The sequence below is a fragment of the Triticum urartu genome, chromosome 4A (assembly GCF_056163025.1).
Source record: "Triticum urartu cultivar PI428250 chromosome 4A, HENAU_Tu73, whole genome shotgun sequence".
Taxonomy (NCBI): domain Eukaryota; kingdom Viridiplantae; phylum Streptophyta; class Magnoliopsida; order Poales; family Poaceae; genus Triticum; species Triticum urartu.
In genome coordinates, this window is record NC_141876.1 from 323,303,757 (window position 1) to 323,320,138 (window position 16,382).

Sequence of the window (16,382 nt, forward strand, 5' to 3'; positions counted from 1 at the left end):
TTTAAGCTTTCTGGATACACCTGCACAATTCTGACTCAATACAATTCGCCCAGTAGCGTGATTATACACGCAGGCGGGGCCAAAAGGAAACAATCATCTCCAATAATGAGACATTGAACCGTCAAAGATTGCGACACCAAGCCCAGTAGCGTGATCCTGCACGCAGGCGCCACCAAGGGGCTAAATGAAACACTCATCTCCAATAATAATGACAAAAAAAGAAAAGAAAATCTCTCCCGGGCGTCAAAGATGATTACGACACCAAGTAATAAATTAATCTGGTTAATAAAATGAATATTTCCCTGAACTGACCACAATAACAAGTTAATTGACCTGACCTGCTCATTCATGCTGTACACTTGCACAGGCTCTACAACTTGCAATCTAAACAAAGATTCTCAATAATAACCGACGAAAAACGATGGCCAGCATGAACCGGCCTGACCCAAGCATGATGGTGCTACAAATACAAATCTATCTCCTTTGGATGGTGATGCGCTGGAGTAGGCCATGTCAGCTGTGCTGTTGTTGACAAGGCATCAACGAGATTTGCATCCCTCCGTTGCTCTCACTATGACGGTCCCTTCTTGATCTGATGACTAGCAACAGATGCCTACACTTCTTTTTACTGTAGCCCCCTCCAGTCGCAGCCATTGCTCTGTGCTAAGGTTTATCATGTATGTACATGCTCTCAACATTGCTACATGAAGTAGCTTAGCGTTGTCGTTTTCCTCGACCCACCTTCTCCGTAGAGATCATTCCACTGAACAAGCTCGTTCATATTCGTTGAATCAGAAGATACACTTGCACAAACCTACAAGCAAGTGACATACAAGGTCAGGACATTATTCTATCAGGCAGCACAATTTCTTTCTTCTGTATCAGGGTTTAAAAATACTTAGCATGATACAGCATAGCTACCAACCCACAGCACAAACTCATAGTCACGATAACTTACCTGTTCATGTGCATGTTTGAAATCACTTATTCTCAAGGCACGGACATCATTGCTAGAACACGATTGGGGCAATGGTCTGTTTTCTACTTCTGCCAAAGCTCTCTCCTGCGAGTGGACACACAAAAGGTCAAATCCATTTCACATCATCCATCACTGTCAAATATAAATAAATACAGAAGATGGTCATGTTCCATTGATTTCATTACTAATCTATATACTACTTCCTCTGTCCCAAAATAAGTGTCAAGTTGAGACATTTATTTTGGGACAGAGGGAGTACCTCTTTTGCAAAATATAAGGCATAGTTTTGGACGCACAGATTCAAGATTTGACCAATAGTTCGTCCAATAATGAATAGGTTTTGCATTAATACTTCATCAGAGGTTTATGGTCAAAGGTCAAGTACGGACAGTCAAACTACGCCCTATATTTTGGAACGGAGGGGGATATATTACAATTTACAACCATAAGGCTACATAACAAAGAAACTATACAAGTTTGGGAGGATAGAAGTAAACCTTTTTCTCCTTTTCAAGGAGCTCTCTAATAGGAAGATGAGCAGCAGTCACACAAAGATTCTGAAAAATAATTGCAAAAGAGCATGAGCATGGTAGAAAAGAAACACGTTTGCCACAGGACTCATTATAGTAGTACAATACCTTAAGATCACTGCCTGAGTATCCTACCGTCAAGTTAGCAATGGCTTCAAGATCAAGGTCATCTGCCAAATCTTCTTTGGCTAGTATGACGCTAATAATTTTTCTTCTATTTGATGCATCAGGCAAATTCACCATCAACCTAAAGAAAACAATTTCCATAAAATGATCAGTCAATAAACTATAATTTCTGAGTATCAAAATATGAATCCTAAGAAAGAACTGAAAAATCACCTCCTTGGAAGCCTCCTAATAACAGCTTCATCAAGGTCAAATGGCCTATTAGTCGCAGCAAGGACCAATACTCGTTCTTTATTTTTTGTTCTTAGCCCATCCCAGTTCACCATAAACTCGTTTTTCATCTTGCGCATGGCTTCATGCTCTCCAGGGTTCTCACGTCTACCCAACATGCCATCAACCTAAGAAATGCAAAAACAGCAAGAAAATAAGCACCACCCTTCAGGATTAACAACAAACTTAGCAAGTATGTGCCCATACAGTGCAACAAAATTATCGATATTGAATAGTCACAGTTGCATTAGCTTACCTCATCTACGAAAATGACACTTGGAGCAATTTTGCTTGCCAGTGAAAACACAGCTTTCACGTACTTCTCTCCTTCACCAAACCACTGCAACAACATGTGATTTAGAGCTGATGACGCAAACACCCGGAATGCAGAAATAAGGCAAGACATCAGCCAATCCTATCAAATGGAATACCTTTGAGGATATACTTGACATTGATATGTTTATGAAATTAGCACCAGCCTCTGTTGCCACAGCTTTCGCAAGCATCGTCTTCCCCGTACCAGGCGGACCAAAAAGTAATATTCCTTTACATGGCTAGCGTAACAAAAGTAACAATAGTCAGCTTAGAAATAAAAAGGTTCCACTATTTCATAAACAGAACAAATGATCATAACTTTGCTAAATGATACTCCCTCCGTTCCAGAATATAAGGTGTATTGATTTCCATGCAATGTTTGACCAAGATTATTGAATAAAATAAAAACATCTGCAATACCTAGTAGATAAAATATGGAACTACTTTTTATGATGGATCAAATGGTAAAAACTCGGTCAAACATGCACTCATTTGATATTTGAAAAAACAAATACACCTTATATAAAGGAACGGAGGGAGTGGTAGCTATATTTTGCTATTCAGATTGGCATATATTACTTCTTTCACCATGTTCATTAGGTGCCTTATTTATTGGGCAACTCCCAAAACCAGAAGGTGAAAGGCATAAACTTTAAGTTATGATCAACTGACCACCAAGGGATTAAACTTGCTTCACTTTGCTAGTTTTTATATTAAATGACAAAAGGCAAGAGAAGTGATACGTTCATACTATATAGCATATCTACAAAAACACAGAAGTTCCTAAGAGCCTGCTTTTTGAGGAGTATTTCTTGGTAAAGTTTTGGCGTTTAATTAATATTTGACTTCAATACGGAAACCTTACCAAGAAATGCCATTTTTTCAAACAGCTTTTAAAGTATATAAATAATATATACCTTCATAAGTTGTCCTTTGGAAAACAATTCAGGCCTTTGCAAGGGCAGCATCACTAACTCCTTCAGAGTTTCCTTGACACTTTCCAGTGCTCCGATGTCCTCAAATGTAACTCCTATTTCATCTGGAGGGATAACATCGGCAAGAAGCCTCTTTTCAAATTCGTTTTCCGTAGCAATGTCCTGGCATTGTTGGAAAGAACAGTTAGCTCTATTCATTTGTAATGACTTCATATAGTTATAGCACTGTAGCATAATCAGCGCTCAGAAGTAGTAATGGTTTCCTCTCAGCTACTATAGATGAAATAGTCATGAAGGTGCATAGCATAACTATACAAGTGAGCTGTATGAACAGTATGCTTAAAAAAATGGACAGGCCCAGTGCTAGAGCTCCCACATCAGGTGGAGTCTGGGGAAGGATTATACAAGGCAAGCCTTACCCCTGCACAGTGCAATGCAAAGAGGTTGCGTTGAACTCAGGACCTCTTGGCACAAGTGGGGAGTACCTCACCACTGCACCAGGCCTGCCCCTTCATGAACAGTATGCATAAAACAGTACAAATGCTTAAGAAAGCGGATATACTAAAAGAAGGCATACCTTAAGTGACTTCCTTTTGTTGCTGGTCTTAGGGCCAGACTGGATACTTTCCAACATATCAACTCCATGCTTCAGACTGGAATGGTCAATAAAGGTTGAATGATTAAGTTCACGAGGAACCAGAATAAATTGTGTAGTCAACTTGGTGGAAAACAAAAAAATAGATGGGGAACCTTTCACTAGATAGGGAAAATTGCAAATCAATTGAAGGGTCAGGGTTTGTAGCTGTTAAGTGCTTTAGTTGATGGCTCAAAGCAAAACCAACTATTGTATCAATACCTGAAAAATAAATAATGAACACATCATGCAATTGGACAAAATTGTAACTTGGCAGAAACTTGAATAGAAATGCTACTCACACTCATTTGTAAGGGTGCGATCCTTGACATATATTGTCTCAAGATCAGAGCATTCCAAGCCAATCCGCGTTAGAAACTGAAGGGAATTGCACACGGATATTAACAAAACCAATAAAATTCTAATTAAGAATAACAAATAAGTTCATGGGAGTAACGAGTCCATTAAGTAACCAAACTGGAAACATTATAGCAAAGTCAATGATAATCCTAACAAAACACACCCACTTGCTTAGCTCCCTGTAGATGGTAAAAGAGAAGCTATATTTCTCTAGTTACTCACAGAACTTCTGAAACTGTTACATGCTTTGACACAAATCTAGAGATGAATAAGAATAATAAAATAGTACAGCACCATAAGCTTCAAGGTATGCAACATGAACAGATGTCAAAGCCAAGACCGGCGCTATATGCTTATCTTTATTTATAATTTATTACAAAACACAAAGAGTACTAGTTCAAACAAAATAACAGATTAAAGAAAGATAAACAGTACCCAGAACATTTAATGAAAACAACAGAGTATACTCGTAAACAAATAATTGCAAACATACTTAGGTGAGAAATGTTTTTAGAACTGTGACTTACAGAGCGTATTTTTGAAGTGTTATCATTTGCTTTAAGAATTTCAATATCTTGATCTAACATCTGGTTCCACCGTGAAAGCTCAACTTCATCCTGTAAACAGTTCTTCCAGATGTTAAGATGACAGAAGGGACTACACACAAGATGAACTATTCTCTCAGATTAACTCGAGTAACATACTTGTGGTGGTTGGATCGTCACTTTATTTGGGAAAATCTTTGTTAGATGCCTCATCCCCTTTGACATTTCCTTACTTTTATCATGTACCCGATCCAAGTCCTGCATTTCCTTGTGTCAGTTTGTAACAAGAAAGCACCAATGTGGAGAATGAAGACTTCTGAAATCATAACGTGCACGTCACCTAGTTCTTTTAACAATTAGAAGTCAAATGATGGAAAAGATCTACAAAAGAAGCCACAGAACAACAACAACAACAACAAAAAGCCTTTAGTACCAAACAAGTTGGGGTAGGCCAAAGAAGCCACAGAGAATTTTAAAAAAACGCTGTTCCTAAATGCATGATGTCGCACTAGTTCGCCACAAAAGTGTCGCTGGCAATAATGGAGGCACAAGTGTAGCAAAAGTTGGCAAAAGGTTATATGCATGACACATGCACTACGTGAGTAATAAAGTGGCAAGCCACAGCTGTGGTCAGGAACACATACCTAAGAAATAGTGTCACTTGCGCCCACAAGGTTAGGCGTGACAAACTGTGGCTGGGAACCAAACACTAACAGACTCGTCAAAAAAAAGGCTAAGTATCTTCTTAGGTTTACGTATTACTCTTAAGATTGTTGTCCTATGCCAATGATGACACCGGAAAAAGAGAAGCCGTACTAGGGGAATGCTGTGTATGCACCGGCACACCCAAAATTTCGAAGAACTTCAAGGAATCAGCCCTTCAGGCATCCACTATTCATCATCGTGAAACACAACCCATGGGTCCACTTGTATGGTACTATTGGCAAATTTCAAACTTAATGTTGGATTTGTGATGGTATGAAACCATCATGCGAGACTATAAAATTATGTGTATTAATTGTCAAATGTGCAACTCACAGAAAAAATCTGGCCTGACAATGCCAAAGGAAGATACATAAAAAGGAAAAAAAAATTGGTCCAAGGTTGAACTGAGGTCCCACATATTTCCTCCGAAAGGAATTCCCGAACGAGAAACATTATTTCCAACACAGTTAACTAATATAGGTGTGTTTCACTGTTATATGTGAGATGATGAGGGAAATGGATGTGTGTGTGTGCAGGATAGCCATTAGTCATGAGTTAGCTAAGCAAGGTAGGGTGCGAGGTAGAACTAAAGTTTGGCTGTGAAACTACCCAAGGGAAATTGAAATGACGTTAAACGCTGATTGTACCCCTGTTGCTAGCTAATTGAAGTTCTGAAAAAACTAATATAGGTCATAAACATAAACTATTTTCACAAGAAATGGTAATATTTGGTACAGTACAATTAAAAGCTACCTGCAATGCAAGGTCAAGAATTGCTTGGCTATAAGGGAACTTTGAAAGGAAAAGAGACCCCGCATTTGCCTGCATGTACAAGTATCTCTGTTAGCTATAAGTGACGAGTTAGCCACGCAAAAGATTTAGAACGAGCATTCATAGATCACAATAAACAAACTCTACAAACAGTACCTTCTCTTTGCGACTGTCAGGCTGGATATGAGAACCAACAATAAAAACACCTGCCGGGAAATGTTCGAGCTTGCTCTTCAGACCATAATAGGAATCATTATTCCCACATATTTTTTCTGTGTCCTTCAGAAATAGGACCATAGGGCCATGCTGTATTTCTTCAGAGATAAACTGTGGAACACACACAGTTAATAAGGAAAGCAAAAACAACATTGATGCAGATCATGACTAAAATTAATGCATAGATGTACATACCTGAATGATCACATCAAATGGGTGCTTGGATCTATTTTCCCATCCTGGACTGTCGAGGCATAAAGAATCAACTGGAATGACAGTAGATTGGAATTCAAATAAGCAACTGAACTGAACTGAACTTCACTGTTGCAGTAACCATAAAATTTAAGCACAACTAGCAACACTCAATTTATCGTCATTTCTTTAGAAAAAAATGAACACACCAAAGACTAACCTGAACAAAATAAGCCATGATCAACTTCACAACTGCCTCCAAGATCAATACCTCCTGGGATTTGTTCATCAAACCTTACCCCAACCTTTGATGATCTATTTTCTTCGAAAGGAAGACATATTTGACCTAGCGAGCCAAATTCTGGAGGACTACAGATCAAACAATCTAACATCAGCCAGAGGCAGCATTACAGGACATTAAGTTGCAGGTAATAACAACAATGAGAAGTTTGTATGCTTTCCCAGGACGAGATATCCACATCTTCATAAACCTCAGGAAGCAACGAAAGACAGTAGACAAATCAAAATAATAGCACCCACTTTATTTTGTTCGTTGAACCAAAACATCAAACAATTTCATTGAAAATAGAATGACCGCAAATAGTTGCAGGAAGTGCAAATAGTGCCAAGACAATGAATACCTATGTCCGTCAAGGATAACGTTTGTCGGCAGTAATGAACCAATGTACCTCACTCTATCACCTGAACAAAATATCAGATTATCAATGACATTTATTTTACAGATATACCAAAACATTTGAACCACGTTCCAGAGTATCATTGATACTACTGATCAGCCATAAACTTGCACCAGAAAAAGACGATGGCCTACAAAATATCGCAAAATATCAATGTTCTTACCTTTTTTGTATGACTCTAATTCCTTGGAAGTCTGCCCCTGAAACAAGAAATATATGTTTTGAGTTTCTCAATTACCAAACAAAATACAGACTACTCTTATGGTCTAGAATCACACAAAAGCAAGGTTTTTTTTGTCTTTTTTGCAAAACAAACTACAGGAAGATGAGTAAACCATTTATGTCAATGAGTTGATAAAGAAAATAGAGAACAAGCAGTAATGTCGATAAGAAAACATGGGTAATTGCTAAGAAGCTTACACCGAACAGCATTGAAGAATCGACTGTGAGCAACCTTGCACCGAAATGTTCTGCAAGTGCCTTCACCAGATATTGTTGGTAGATCTCAGTCCCTGTCAAGATAGGTTGCTGCACTTAATATACTAGTACAGATCTTTGTAAAATTAGCAAAGCTACAATACAATACCAAGCTTACAACAAGTGCACGGTAGATACCTGCCGAACCGGATAGCAATGCTCGTTGACCGAGAGAAGAAATGTGTCTGGTAAACTCAATATAGTCTTTGCATTGTAAATGCACAAATGCTGATGACAGAAGAGCACATTTGGTATCCTCGCTGCAAAGACAACTAGTATCAGGACACTGTTCTTAATCATGGGACAAAATTAAACCAACACATTACATCTGTGATCGCTAACAAGAGATCATCATACAGATTATCCAGGTATCCTATTTGATCACGCAATTAGTGCTAACAAGAGATCATCATACAGATTATCCAGGTATCCTATTTGATCACGCAATTAGTAATACATATGCCGAACAACCGAGCATCTTATCACATGTTCAAAATTATGATGCACAGAAGCCATGTATTTACCAACTCCATACCCCAGATGAGGACAGACCAATATGACAGTAATAACTAAGTATATTTACAAGATATCATAAGAATTTACCTTAGATAATATGGAAAATTATCAAATGACTCAGATATGTCACTAGCATCATTTGTTGCATTTTTTAGATCCTCCTTTGATAGTTGAGACCGGGCAGACTGTGCACTTTCTTCAGAGTTAGACTGGTCCTCCCTTGTTTTACAGAAACTACCAAATATATCTGGATCCGCTGATGATCCTGCAAAAGGTGATTACATTAGCGGCCTTTTTACCACAATAAAATGCAAATTTAAAATAAAATACATTAGTCTCACCAATAGGCATCAATGGAGTCAATGGAGGTCGGCTTTTACCAAAGTAAAAGGATGGTAATTTGGGTCCTTTAGATGACAGATGATCTTGAATATCTTTGATAAGTGAATGTTGCCCCTGATGGATACTACTGCAAGTAGAGGAAAACGCTGAAGTGCTTGATTTATCCTGCTGGTGTTGCTGAAATATCTATCATCACATTAATTAAGGACATCAAACAGTAACAACTTTACTTGCCTAACCATTGCATACTACTTCAACTGAACAATAGAACCAAAGCTCCTTCATCAGTGTAGACCACAAACAGAACCAGCAACCTATCTGCTGCATATAGACGGCAGGCAATAAAAAAAAGGATACGTAAGCACGCCTCAAAGGTGAACTGAAGACAATTTCATCCCCTCCATTTAAGGTAACTTTAGCATTCTTGTCCAAAGTCTTGCCATTTACACGAACAACTTTGGGCTCGTGTATTTCAAGTAGAGCACCTCGCTGATATCAAAAGGTCAACATAAAAAAAGAGGGGTAAATAGGAGGTAAACCAAGTGCATAACACTGGAACTCCTAAATTTTCCGGAAAATTTATACCTTAGTAGCAAGCTTCAGTTTACAAACAAGTGAGCTAGTAGATGACTCGCCCAGTCTCAAATCATATTGTGCTCCATAACCAACAGTAAAATAGGAGGAATGAATGGGAAGGGAAGGATCCTGCAAAACGAATAGAAATGCAGTCAACTAAATGAAGAGCTGCTAGTATCTGATGAATTTGTTAATTATTATGTAGTCTCTTCCAATCAAAATAATGAAATAAAAATATTTAGTCAATTAACCTTTAAGGTTAGACTTGAATCACAGTTATGTAAAATTGTACTACAATATAAGTCAATAACATCACTACTTGGAAAATCAAGGGTTTCATCCCAAAGTGATGAAAAAGGAGCGAGCAATTCAGCAAACATATTGGTTGGAAAATCAAGGGTTTCATGTAACAGTGTAGAAATACAGACTTCAGACTGAAATGAAATGCTTTCACTAAAAAGATTGTTTGCCAAAACAACCTATCCTGAGAGGGAAGACGAGGTTTAACAGCACGGGTTTTGGATAAATAGTAGAGAAGCGCTATTGATGTTATTGGCACAAATATATATTCCAAGTGCATAGAAAAAAGGGAAGTCGAAGCAATCTGCTTGGATTGATGAGTAAAAAAAGAGACGAGAAAGAAGACGCACCGTGGCATACTGTGAGATTAGCCTGCACCAGGGCTCCTGGCGCCTGCTGCCCAGTGCGCCGTGGCGTTTGTTGGATGTGGCCTTGGCGGACAAATCCTTGGCCCTCTTCAACATTGCAGATAAATCTTTGTCAGTGGCGCCACGCTTATGCCCTGCGCAAGCGAGAAAAATCATCAGATCAGACCTAAAGGCCCCAGCCGAAAAGGGACGTCTTTGGGCGCCACCAGAACCCAAAAGGTGAGGCTCGTACCGTCCGAATTCGACGCCGCCTCCCCTGACCTCAGGAAGGCCTCCAGCCTGTCCATGGCGCCGGTGAGCGCCTGGAGGCCGGTGGTGTCCGGCGGTGCGACCGGCGGACCGGTGGCGATAGCCGCCGCATCTGTCGCCGGCGCCGCCGTCTTGGTGATATCATCCTCGGGCGCCGTAGCCTGCGGAGAACAAGAGCGTCGTGTGATGAGAGCAAGAAGGGATCAAGGCGAGCGCGGCGCATGCAGGGGGGAGATCCGGACCTTGGCGCGCTTGCCGGGCCTGCGGGCGCCCGACGACTGGGCCTCGGCCCCCGGCGCCTGGTCGGACGGCGGCGGCGGCGAGCCCTTGTCGTCGTCGTCGTCCGAGGGGCGCTTGGCCGCTGCGCTCCGCCTGGTGTCGACCATCGTTGCCTGTGGGATCGGCGGGCGTGGGAGGAGACGAAGGAAGGAAGGAAGGAACCAAAACGTTGGCGTTGTTGCGTCGCGGAGAGAAAAAGAAGGCAGAAAGGAAATCGAAGGGGGGGCAATATAATAGGCGGCGCCGCGGCGACCACCAATGATACTGCAGCGGCGCGACAGGTTAGACTGTGCTGTCGAGGGTCGGCAAGCGATTAGGATTGATCCCCAGGGGGCTCCCGGCCAATTTTATCTGTCCATGGAAGGTGGTGGTGGTGGACGGGTCGGGTCCGTGGGCATTGCGTGCCGAGTTATTGGCGGTTCCGTCCCGCCTAATGTCTTTTTTTTAGGGTCCGAATAACTTCTACATGTGTGGTATGGATGGGAATCCGCCCGCACGTCTCGTGTGGCATGGACGGGAACCGGCCCGCACGACCACGTCCGCGCGTACAAAAACACGGCCCGCACGTCCGGTGTGTGGCAACTCCGCCCGCACTGTCTTGTACGGGCCAGACGACCCGCTGCCCGCACGACCCAGCCGTTCCCGGCCTTCGATCCATCCCCTCTCTCGTTTGCCGCCATTGTCCCCCACCTCTCGAACCCCGACCTCCGTCGCCGGCCATCTCTAGTTGCCATGGCAACCAGGGCAGATCCGTAGGGCGCTCCCACCGCAAACCACACCCCAACCCTTCCCAGCCCCAGCCCCCCACTCCAACCCAGCCCTCCAGAGACGATCATCTAAAACCAGGTGAAATCTCCCGATCTCATCCTTCTCATCCTTAAAGCTGAAAATCTCCCGATCTTGTACTGGGTCCATGCTATAGGGGTAGAACACTGCATGGTTCAGTGTATATTCGCAACTGCCAGGCAGAATACACCAGATCTGTCATGTACTACGTTTGAGATTAACTTAAGTTCATAGTTTAATTGACGCAAGTAGTTGGGTATGAAATGGATGAGTAGGAATCCCTAAAAAGGGGCAGGAAGGACAATTTTTGAAATGAAGGGGGTGGGAAAAATTAATTGCCACTTGTGTATAACGACAGTTGCCACCTTTCGTTGTCAGTAGCTGCCACCTATTTGACCTGTTGCTTGCCATCCCTATCTTCTATGTGCAAGCAGCAGAAGAATACAATTCTTGTGGATTGTTGATGCCTTCTTGTTCATCCAGTGATTGAGAACACATCGGAAAGAAGCGAGACACGGAAAGAATGAATCACGAAGATGGCGTTGATGCTTGGGGTTCTCAAAGGCCAGAAACACCCCCTTGGGATGCATCAGAGTACAGTCAACTCATCTCTGCAGGGCCGTTGCTGCCACTACTAGAATAGTATGCAGGCATAGGTATGATGCGTGATAACAAAAGAGGAGAACAGTTGCCATCTTCGCAACGATGAAGATGACATTCTACTTATGTTATACACTATCATTTTTTCGCAGGTTCTTATGACCAAAACACTCTTAGGGGGCCCCCGTGACAAGTTCAGTCACAAGGCACTAACACTCACAAATATACGGGCAGCCAACTTCAACTAGCTAGTATGGCTAATCAAGGTAATGCAAAACGAAAAAAGAGCACATACTGCTGTGGACATGAAAAATGAACATGCAAAAAAACTGGCAAAAGGACCCACGAGTTATCACGGGTGAAAATGCAGAGCCTTCATGCAGCACATGGCATCAGGCAGCACCCATGTACCTGCCATCGACGTCATACATAGGTGAGTCCATAAAAAAGTGAAGTTGCGGATACTCAATTAGCAGAAGGAGCATAGTTGACAACTACAATTGCCATGACTGGACATCTACAATTGCCATGAATTAAAAACTACACTTGTCATCCCTGGACAATTGTTGTTGCCATCCCTGGACACCTGCAGTTACCATGGAGGAACAACTGCAGTTGCCATGCCAGTGCAACTACATTTGCCATGCCATGGCAACTGCAGTTGCCATGAAGGAACAACTGCGGTTGCCATACCGATGCAACTACAGTTGCCATGCCAGTAAAACTGCAGTTGCCGTGCTAGCACAAACTGCATTTGCCATGAATTGACCAACCACTACCATGCTTACAGGTTATTACGCTGGTGGTAACCCGGCAAACGTCTTGTGGCAAGCTTCACAAATTGCAGATGGAGCACGTCATTATGGTGTCACAGACCACACAAGATGGTCAAATGCAGCACAACAAGGTAAGGAAAAAAACTGAACCACAAAAAACAACGCTACATTTGTTATTTGTAGTTATTTGTAGGAAAAACAATAGTTGCCATGTTTGTTGAACAGTAGCTGCCATGACTGGACAGCTACAGTTGCCATACATGTCCACGCGCAGACTCACGGCTTGCTGTTTGAAATGATGTCATGCCAAATCACTCGAAGATGGTGTGATCCGTTGCGATACACATGTTATCCAAACAAAAATCTTACTCTCGTACCTGTTTTTTCTATTACAGGGCCTACAACTACACTGAACAGCGGCGCGGGGACATCTACTGCGGGGAGCTCTGAGCGCACGGAAGACGTGTTCCACCAGCCAGCAGACAATCATGCCGCAAACAATTTCGAGTCAGAGTCGGGAATGGCAATTATTCCAGCAATGCCGACAAGCACCCCTTTGAACACAAGCACTGGCAACACTCAAGTAGATGGAACTGCCGCCGATACTGAAGTGAATGATGAAACTGACGACGACGCACAAGGGGATGAAGATGGTGGGTAATCAGAGATCGTGGTACCTCAGCCACCGTACATTGGGCAGAGATTTGAATCGTTCGAAGAAGCAAAGGAATACTACCAGACATATGCAAAGTTCCATGGATTTGCGGTCAACACCGAGTACCATAGGAAAATTAAGAAAACTAACGAGTACAGCAGAGGCGAGATGAGGTGCCACAAGGCACGGAGGAACAAGAAGGGGAAAGGTGTTGCGCCTGTTGTTCCGGAACGAAAGAAAAGTATCATTCTCAAGACCGAGTGCCCTATCCGGTGTAAGCTAAACGTAGATGGAGCACAATGGGTGGTCAATGAATATTTTGATGAGCACAACCACCAACTCATAAAGAATTTCGACCTGGTAAAATTTCTGACCGCCCACAGAGGGTTCACCCCCGTCGAAAGGCAATTCGTAAAGCTGCTACATGATTGTAACGTCGGTCCATCAAGAATGGTACAGATACTATCTCTCATCCACAGTAAAAAGGGGACTCTGAGTAGCATGCCGTACATACCAGCTGACGTCACAAACCTACAGGCCAAGTACCGTAGAGAGAGCAAGTTGGCAGACATAGAGGCCACAATGGCCTACTTCGATGAGAAAGCGAAGGAAGATCCAGATTTCTTCTACAGGATAAGGTTGGACGATGAGGACCGTGTTAGGAACATGTATTGGGTGGATGGTGCTGCAAGGAGATCCTACAAACATTTCCGAGATTGCATTTCATTCGACGCGATGTACCTCACCAATATGTACAAGATGCCATGCGCTCCGTTCATAGAAATAAATAACCACAATCAGTCGTTGCAGTTCGGCTGCGGGCTCGTCCAGAACGAAGACACGGATGGGTACGTTTGGCTGTTCAAGACCTTCTTGGAGTGCATGGATGGACTTGATCCGATGAACGTAATAACAGACCAAGATTTCAGCATGCGTGCAGGCATAGAGGAGGTCTTTCCGTTGGCAGTGCACAGGCACTGCAGGTGGCACATTATAAAGAAGGCTGAGGAGACACTAGGACCGTTCTTTGCTGACCGTCCAGAGCTACACAAGGCATTTGAGCTGTGCGTGGACCACAACTTGACGGTGGAGGAGTTTGAAAGGAGCTGGATGGCCATGACTGAAACACATCAAGTCTAAGACAACGAGACTCTTGTTAGCCTGTGGGAGAAGCGAATGTACTGGGTGTCGGCCTACTTCATGCAGTGCTTCTTCCCCTTTCTGCAGACTACGTAGCGCAGCGAGGGGTTCAATGCTGTTTTGAAGCGGTACGTCAGCCCTGGCAACTCATTGCTACAGTTTGCCAAGCAGTACACAACTTTGCAACAAAAAATTCTGGGATCTGAGCTACAGCAAGAAGCGACCACGGCACTAAAGCAGCCAAAATTGCTAACGTATTTATCGATAGAGAGGCAAATGAGCAAGATATACACCAACAAGGTCTTTAACAAGTAAGTCAGTTGCGTTACAGTCTTATTTGCAGAAAAAGCACCAAGTCAGTAGGTGCCTTATAGAGTGCAATGCAGTTGCCATGATATGCAGTTGCCATGTTTAATGAAATACTGTTTGCCATGCTTACTCAGCTGCATGTTGCCATGTTCAATGAAAAATTTGTTTTGCCATGCTTGCTCGGGTGCATTTTCCTTGTTGAATGAAGTGCAGTTGCCATGTTTAATGCACTGTGCTTCCATTGGGGCATGTTGGCATGCAAATGCCAATGTCAACTGGAAAAAATGTTATATTGGCGACACATATGCTGAAATGCAGTTGCCATGTTTAATAAAATGCATCTGCCATGTTTGTTGAAATGCAATTGCCATGTTTAATCAACTGTAGATGTCATGTTTAAATAAAAGGGCAGTTGCCATGTTTTATGCAATGTGCTTCCATTGGGGGATGTTGGTGTGGAAAAATGACGATATCCAGTTGAAAATGTACTACAGTTGCCATGTCTAGTGTACTACAGTTGCCATGTCTAGTGTACTGCATTTGCCATGTCTAGTGTACTGTATTTGCCATGTTCAACGTACTATATTTGCCATGTTCAATGAACTATGTTTGCCATGTTCAATGAACTATGTTTGCCATGTTCAAACAAAATGTATTTCTATTTTCATGACAACATAAGGTGGTACAAGAAAAGAGCGCATGATAGTTTAATAGAAAACACACAAAACTTGCAGATTTCAGGAAGAAATAAAGCGTGCCAGCATGTTCATGACTTTCCAGGTGGACGAACATATGTTCAAGGTGTGTTCTATTTTGGGCATGTCAGATTCAGAACCTGAAGACCCGGACAAAGGAAGGAACTACTTCGTCAAAGCCTCGATAGGCGAAGGCGAGTACTACTGCCAATGCTGCAAGTTCGAACGGGACGGCATTGTGTACTGTCACATACTAAAAGTAATGGACATGAACACTGTGACACGGATGCCCCGCCATTTCATAAGGCGGCGATGGACTTGGGACGCTGAACGCGTTGGCGCCGCAGACAACACACGCAGTTCTGGCTGTGCATGACGAGAGACTTGAGTCAACCATGGAAGCCGTGAGGCACGTTGTGCTGACAAAGAACTATGCTGAGCTAATTGATGAAGCGTGCAAGAGTGATGAGACAGCGAGAGTCGCAGAAAAACACAGGAAGGCACTGAAAAGAGAGCTTGATGAGATCAAGAAGAGGAAAGCTGAGGAAGCCTTACACCGGTTCCCCCGCACATCAAGTGTGCCTTCATCCACGGGGCCATCATCTGAAAACTCGGAGATAGGATCTGGAACAGCAAGCACACACACCCAGGTCAGGAACCCACCCCGTTCCATCACAAAGGGTCGTCCAAGAGAGATAAGGTACAAGTCGAGATTGAAGATCCAAGCAAAACACAAGAAAACGAAGAAAGGGGCGGGCAATCCATGAGCAAAAATTGAGGCGATGTGACATGGTCCTTGTGGACATTTTGTTTTGTACCCTAGATGATGATAATTTTTTTTAAAAAATTGGGAGAATGACTTTTGAGGGGCATCAGAAGTGGAAGGAAAATTCATTGAATGGATAAATGCAGTTGCCATGTTATGGGTACTTAATCTGCCATGTTATGTGTAGTTAATCTGCCATGTTATGTGTAGTTAGTCTGCCATGCTATTTTATACTAAATATGCCATGCTATTTTATACTAAATATGCCATGC

General features: G+C 42.5%; 1 protein-coding gene and 1 pseudogene across 1 annotated transcript; one reads left to right on the plus strand and one right to left on the minus strand.

Annotated features, from left to right (window-relative positions):
* Nucleotides 1-266: 266 nt before the first annotated feature.
* LOC125551244 (uncharacterized) lies at nucleotides 267-10,614 on the minus strand. The gene is made up of 28 exons (XM_048714399.2): nucleotides 10,347-10,614; nucleotides 10,088-10,265; nucleotides 9,838-9,989; nucleotides 9,197-9,316; nucleotides 8,969-9,100; nucleotides 8,611-8,797; nucleotides 8,357-8,534; nucleotides 7,892-8,013; nucleotides 7,697-7,788; nucleotides 7,440-7,476; nucleotides 7,220-7,280; nucleotides 6,799-6,947; nucleotides 6,582-6,652; nucleotides 6,327-6,497; nucleotides 6,153-6,221; nucleotides 4,854-4,952; nucleotides 4,677-4,766; nucleotides 4,092-4,167; nucleotides 3,906-4,011; nucleotides 3,733-3,808; nucleotides 3,138-3,317; nucleotides 2,337-2,459; nucleotides 2,162-2,245; nucleotides 1,849-2,033; nucleotides 1,618-1,756; nucleotides 1,477-1,536; nucleotides 959-1,063; nucleotides 267-814 (listed from the first exon to the last, which is right to left on the minus strand). The coding sequence occupies exons 1-28, from the start codon at nucleotides 10,488-10,490 to the stop codon at nucleotides 701-703; spliced, it is 3,300 nt and encodes a 1,099-aa protein (XP_048570356.2). The 5' UTR covers nucleotides 10,491-10,614; the 3' UTR covers nucleotides 267-700.
* Nucleotides 10,615-12,366: 1,752 nt separating this feature from the next.
* Nucleotides 12,367-14,340, plus strand: LOC147975724 (protein FAR1-RELATED SEQUENCE 5-like; annotated as a pseudogene).
* Nucleotides 14,341-16,382: the final 2,042 nt, after the last annotated feature.

What these genes read in the sequence shown, in the direction of transcription:
- LOC125551244 (XM_048714399.2), bottom strand. Translation starts at nt 10,490, where the DNA reads ATGGTCGACACCAGGCGGAGCGCAGCGGCCAAGCGCCCCTCGGACGAC. An exon ending in ATTGCTATCCGGTTCGGCAG is followed by an intron (nt 7,789 to 7,891) that starts GTATCTACCGTG and finishes CTATCTTGACAG; the next exon opens with GGACTGAGATCTACCAACAA. An exon ending in CTGACAGTCGCAAAGAGAAG is followed by an intron (nt 6,222 to 6,326) that starts GTACTGTTTGTA and finishes TTGTACATGCAG; the next exon opens with GCAAATGCGGGGTCTCTTTT.